The sequence below is a fragment of the Doryrhamphus excisus genome, chromosome 12 (genome assembly GCF_030265055.1).
Source record: "Doryrhamphus excisus isolate RoL2022-K1 chromosome 12, RoL_Dexc_1.0, whole genome shotgun sequence".
Taxonomy (NCBI): Eukaryota; Metazoa; Chordata; class Actinopteri; order Syngnathiformes; family Syngnathidae; genus Doryrhamphus; species Doryrhamphus excisus.
Window position 1 is genome coordinate 7,867,943 of NC_080477.1, and position 6,350 is coordinate 7,874,292.

Sequence of the window (6,350 nt, forward strand, 5' to 3'; positions counted from 1 at the left end):
GCCTTTTTAGGAGACACGTGATTCCAGCTCAACATACTCCAGCCCGGCATAAAGAAGCCATGGAAGATAACACTGACACTTTGATGTGAGCGGCTACCTTTGATAGAGATTGGAAAGCTGGTAAAGAAACAACGGCATCAACAAAACTGGCGCTGGAGAATATTTGTTAGGAAACTATGCCGATAATCTCTACTCAATTGTTTTTCAACTGTGTGGTTTAGGTGGTTGAAAAGCTCTTCGGTGGAAGAAGTTCTTGCAAATAACTGCTTAAGACTAGGAACATGGAGAAATTCAAGGCTGGTATGGTCCTGGGCGGCGTTGGAGATGCCTTGGGCTTCAGAAAAGGCCGTTGGGAAAGTTGCACATCAGGCAGAAAGATCCAGGAGGAACTGGCATCCTTGGGCGGTCTGGGAGCTCTAAAACTGGACCCAGATAACTGGCCGCTGAGTGATGCAACATTGATGCACATAACCACTGCTGAGGCACTTATAACAGGTAAGTTCAGCATCCATCTTGGGCAAGGTTACCATTTAAGGACACTTTTATACAGTGCTGAACTACTACGGGCTACTACTACTACTACTACTACGGGCAAACTACGGCCCGGGGGCCACATGCGGCGCACCAATAGTTTGAATCCAGCTCGACAGTTGCTTTTAAGTATTTCAACTTTTAACATACCAGCTGGCAACATGACTTTCAAGTCTTATTCAGTAAAAAACAAAACATAAAAACTGTAAAATTAAATTAAATAAAGTTTGATGTGGCCCGATTTTTAAAGTGCTCCTAAAAAAAGGGAAATGAGAACATCCAGCTGATAGTATGACACTTAAAATTAGACAAATTGCCAAACATTAAACTATATTAGGAAAGCAGGAAGTGAACAAATGTAACAGTTACTGATTGTAAAAGTACCAGATGGAGGGGTAGGATTTAATAAGCTTTGCTTCTTCCTACTCTTTTTGGACATATGGAACTGTGAACTGATTATGTGATGCATTCAATTGTAATCTGATGCATGTTCAAATGAAATAAAACCATTACCGTTACTTCGGTACATGACAAAAATATAATTAAAAAAAAACCAAAAATAAATTTTTTTTAACTTAAACTATATTAGGAAAGCAGGAAGTGAACAAATGTAACAGTTACTGATTGTAAAAGTACCAGATGGAGGGGTAGGATTTAATAAGCTTTGCTTCTTCCTACTCCTTTTGGACATGTGGAACTGTGAACTGATTATGTGATGCACTCAATTGTAATCTGATGCATGTTCAAACCAAATAAAACCATGACCATTACCATTACCAAATAATTCAAGGCGGACTGTTAGAATTATAAGCATAAAATTGTGTGTTAAATGTATGTTCTGGCCCCCCGCACAATTTTGTTAACCCAATACGGCCCATGAGTCAAAACGTTTTTGATGTAAACGATTGCACAATATATCTGAATGGAAAGCGTGCACCATTCTTGCACCCCGTCAAAATCCAAGTACAGACCGTCATATGTGTATGCCCTCACTCAAATGCCATGTTAAGCCCCCCCCAAAGGACAGCAATGCATTACCGGGACAGAGATGTTCAAAATAGTATACAAAAGCTTTAGCTCTCATTCAACAATAGCTGCTCACTGCTGGTGACATATTTCAGTGCAGACACAATTAAAGCCAAAGACAGCGTGCAGTAATATGGTGATGACATTTTTTGGAGATTAGGTATCCCCATTTAGCCACATCCTAAAATCCACACATGCACTTGTATGCAAACAGGCAAAGCAGCCATACTGACAGATTAGACTTTGAATCATCTGACCAGAAATAAAGCAGTTTGTTCTTCAGGGGAGGACTAGAAGATTTATAATAAGCGGTAAAAGAAGGTTTTTCTTAATGGCTGTGCTCTTGGATCCCAGCTGACCCCTCAGTGTGCGTGTTTGTGTCTCCACTTGCTTGAGGCATGCTGGTTCTAATCTGTAGTGTAGCAGGCTGAGGTTAAACTTAGCTCATTGCAGAAACGCACGTCTCCTTTTGCCTGTCAATCATGACTGACTCAGAGTCACTTCATGTTTGTGTGTTCATGCAGATTACTGGTGTCTGGAGGACCTGTACCGTGAGTTGGTGCGTCTCTACGTTGAAGCCATGGTGTCCCTCCAGGGAAGAAGCCCTGATCCGGCAACAGTTGAAGGCTGTGTTCACCTTAAACCGCATAATTTTCTCCTTGCCTGGCATACACCCTTCAATGAAAAAGGTTATTGAATAGAAACTGAATAAAACAAGTTTTATTTATTAAAGTATGCATATACATGTGCCTGGTCAGGGTCTGGATTTGGTGCAGCTGCTAAGGCCATGTGTGTGGGTATGAGATACTGGCAACCTGAGAGACTAGAGAGCCTAGTGGAGGTCAGCATTGAGACCGGAAGGATGATCCATAATCATCCCACAGGTGATATTACTTAAACATAAACTGAGTATGAGTATTATGTTTTAGACCTGACTACTGAGTTGGATATGACACAGACAATCTCTTTCCTGCAGGCTTTCTGGGTTCCCTGACAACAGCGCTGTTTGCTTCTTATGCAATCCAAGGAAAACCTCTTGGAACTTGGGGCCGTGAGCTCATGAAAGTAATCCCTCGAGCTGAGGAGTACTGCAGGAAAACCATAAGACAAATGGCAGGTAACACTAGGTTTCTGGTCATGTTTCAAAAGAGATACCGTAATACCATAATGACCTTGGGATATTTTATTTTTTAGTGTGTTGAAAAAAAGTCACTTCCACACTGTGCCAGATTAGTAAATACCGTATTTTCTGGACTATAAGTCGCTCCGGAGTATAATTCGCACAAGGCCAAAAATGCATAATTGGAAAAAAACATACATAAGTCGCACTGGAGTATAAATCACATTTTTTGGAGGTAATTTATTTTACAAACTACTTGACCAAAACAGACATTACGTCTTCTTGTAAGGCAAGTTCTAACAATAAAAGAATAGAGAACAGGCTGAATATGTGTAAGATATGCTAACACAATGGTTATTCAGCTACACAAAAAATAAACATGAACAGAAAAGGTGTCCAGTGTTTATGTAACATAAATATTTTTAAGTCACTCTGGAGTATAAGTCGCAGGAACAGCCAACCTATGAAAAAAGTGCGACTTATAGTCCGGAAAATACGGTAGTTACATCCAGACGGGAATGGCTAACTGATAACTGATACACACCTACGTGTAGCACGCTGACAGAACCATGAAGCTTGAAATATTCAGATATTATGTTGACCGTGTCGGTGACGTTCGTTTAAAAAAATTAGTGGATTGCTAGTCCATATAGAAACGACAAGCCAGTGTTTTCAGACTTTCCCACACCGGAAACCGTTTTCAAAAAATTTTGTTTCATGTGGATCAGAGGCTAAAACGATAAAATGTTTTGCCATTTTGACCTGTGAAGTTTTTGAATGAATTTCCGAATGCTAAGACAGCATTTAAATTGTAATGTACCGGTTTTTATTTAGCTTATACTGAAAACATGAATTTTTGTACACATATCCCGCAGAAAAGGGTAACTTAGCCAATGTTTTTTGTTTTTTTATGTATATTTCTATACAGAATATCAAGAAAACTGGTTCTACTTTGAAGCTAAGTGGCAGTTTTACTTGGAAGAAAGGGAACTAGAAAAAGAAGGTCAGAATAAACCGTTGGTGGAAAATCGCTACGATGCTGACGACACAGATAAGGTAAGTCTCTCTGTTGTTTAAGAAATTAACTTTTTCTTACACCACATTCATTTTGGTGCAGATGTACAAGCGATGGAGTTCAGAGGGACGTGCTGGCCGGAGGGGACATGATGCCCCGATGATAGCCTATGATGCCCTCCTTATTGCAGGAAGCGATTGGGCAGAACTGTGCAGAAGAGCCATGTTCCACGGAGGTTAGTTGTTCAGACGTTTCATTGATTGTTGTACAGCTCACTGAGTCTTGCCTGTTATTTCAGGGGAGAGTGAAGCCACAGGCCTGATCGCTGGTTGCCTCTATGGCCTTATGTATGGTCTAAATCAAGTTCCTTCAAGCCTGTACCAGGATTTAGACAAAAGGCAACGCTTGGAGGAGCTCGGAGAGGCGCTTTACAAAGCAGCATCTGCAGAGAAGTGCATAGACAAGTAAAACTGCTGCCTATTGGCTCTATCAAAAGGAACTGCACGACCCAAAGACCTCTCTTCCCTGCACTGTCCTTTAGTTCTCTTTGGTAGATCCTCTTTCTAATGTAACATGTCCTTTTCATCCCCCCACACCCCCTTGGTCTTGCCATCCATAAACCACCCAAGTATATTTCATGAACCACAAAAATATCAAAGGTTAGGCTATCCTGTTTGTCGATATGCATCTGACTAGCGTGTATTCCATATAAAGTGTATCGCTAACATGGATTTGAAGATGAATGGACGCTTGTATTGGATTGCAGTGTGGAGAAGTAAAACTTAAGTAAACTATAGCAACTGAGGATGATTCTAACTCTAATCCCCTATTGCTTAAAGGGGACCTGTTGTACTGAATTGTGCACTCCTCTAGAGCAGCTACACATAATAACCCGCACTTTCTAGATCTTCCTGAATCTGCACCTATTCCAGCTGTATTTCTTTGGATTTCCAAAACGATCTGTTTGAATTCATTCAACCCACACCCCTCCTCCGGGCATACCCACTCTGCTGTGATTGATCCCACTCAGCTCCTACGGCTAACAGCAAGGAAGTCCATCTCACTGTGACGTTGCGGAGAAAAAAAACTCTCTGAGAACCAACCCAAACTTCTATCCAACTGCCAAATAATAATAATAATAATAATAATAATAATAATAATAATAATACAACATTCTAACAAAATTTATCGGACAGAAGAGTCGAAAAAGCACAATAGGTCCTCTTTAATGTTAATTTATATTAACATTTGATTCCAGTGCAAGATTTTTTCATGATAGTTGGACAATGGGGAAAATACATAAAACATACAATAATCCTACTCTCAATTTCAATATTGCTCCCAATGATATAACTACATTTGACAGTAATGTAACCGTATTCAGTGCATAACAGTGACATGAGTGTCATTGAGTGCTAAGGCAGCCATGTGATGGGTGATTTGAGCTATGACAAACCTTTTAGTAAAGCATGGGAAATAACCATACCATAGTGATGATTAAAATGTTCTTAGATCTTGTATATAAACTCTGCCTCTCTTCCTCTTCTAATATTGTTTCTACTTTAATATTGTACCTTTCTTTCACCCAAATAATCTATAAACTAATCAATACTACTTAAACTAATCAGTGCTGCTAAATATGTCTAATTGTTTTCCAACAGTGCATTTTTATGGTGACATTTTTTGAGTTCCATAAAATTAAACTCAAAGGGCAAATTTACTTTCTTTTTTGTATAATCCATCGTTCACAATCCTTATGTGAAACATGAACACATTTATTTCCCATTTCTGTGCATTATAACATGAAAAAACAAGTTATTTTCATTGGGATACATCTATTTTGACTATGAAGCCGTCTTAAAAACGCCTCTACCAACACTGCATGGTTTCATATTCATGCTGTGATCATGCATTAACACGTACACTGATGATAACATGGAATAGTTGCAGTATCTTGCTGTATTTTATGATTTAAAACACTATAGAAACTCCATTCCTCTGTGCATCGATAGACTGAACAAGATGCTTGTTTGCCGTCAGCGTTTTTTTACCTGAAGACTGGAGCACACGTCTTCTGCTGGAACACACAGCCATCCCAGAGCAGAGATCATAAGAGTTGTAGCAGCTGTTTTTTTTTTTAGAGGGATTCGTAGTCGAAATAGGGTTATCCCAATGACAGCATTATGAATTGGCTGAATTTAACTTGTTTTCTTGTATTATAAAGCACATAAAAGGGAAAGAAATATGTGTTGATGTTTCACGTAAGGATTGTGAATGATGGGCAAAATTCCACCCCAAAAATGCAGCCCTCCCCCTTTTTTAGTTCCCCTTTTAAAAAGCATGAATTTAATAGCATAAATTATGTGTGGGATTCATTGTTATCTTCAATTGACTGACATTTAAAAATGTTCTGATGCTCATGTTTCTATTTTTGTTAGTTATCCATTTTCACTCGTTACATTTGACAGTTTGTTGCTTGTATACATAAAACCAGACTGTAGCAACCAGTCACCCTCATGTTCAATTGGTCATTATGCTTTTTGTTTCTGTTTTTGTAGTTTGCTAAACAGCATAACTGAAAGGTTTTTAGAAACATTGTTATCTGAATCCATATTTGACATGGATCACAATGGATTTTGAAATTGCTGTATGATCCAA

General features: G+C 39.0%; 1 protein-coding gene across 1 annotated transcript; it reads left to right on the plus strand.

Moving 5' to 3' along the window:
• Positions 1–71: 71 nt before the first annotated feature.
• On the plus strand, positions 72–6,350 carry adprhl1 (ADP-ribosylhydrolase like 1). The gene is made up of 7 exons (XM_058088585.1): positions 72–495; positions 2,082–2,246; positions 2,316–2,441; positions 2,534–2,674; positions 3,606–3,733; positions 3,795–3,927; positions 3,991–6,350. Exons 1-7 carry the CDS (start codon positions 282–284, stop codon positions 4,158–4,160), a joined length of 1,077 nt encoding a protein of 358 aa, XP_057944568.1. The 5' UTR covers positions 72–281; the 3' UTR covers positions 4,161–6,350.

Excerpts from the sequence above, each read along its gene's own strand:
- adprhl1 (XM_058088585.1), top strand. The coding sequence starts at position 282 with ATGGAGAAATTCAAGGCTGGTATGGTCCTGGGCGGCGTTGGAGATGCC. Across the intron at positions 2,247-2,315 it reads TACACCCTTCAATGAAAAAG|GGTCTGGATTTGGTGCAGCT; the intron begins GTTATTGAATAG and ends GTGCCTGGTCAG. Across the intron at positions 3,928-3,990 it reads AAGAGCCATGTTCCACGGAG|GGGAGAGTGAAGCCACAGGC; the intron begins GTTAGTTGTTCA and ends CTGTTATTTCAG.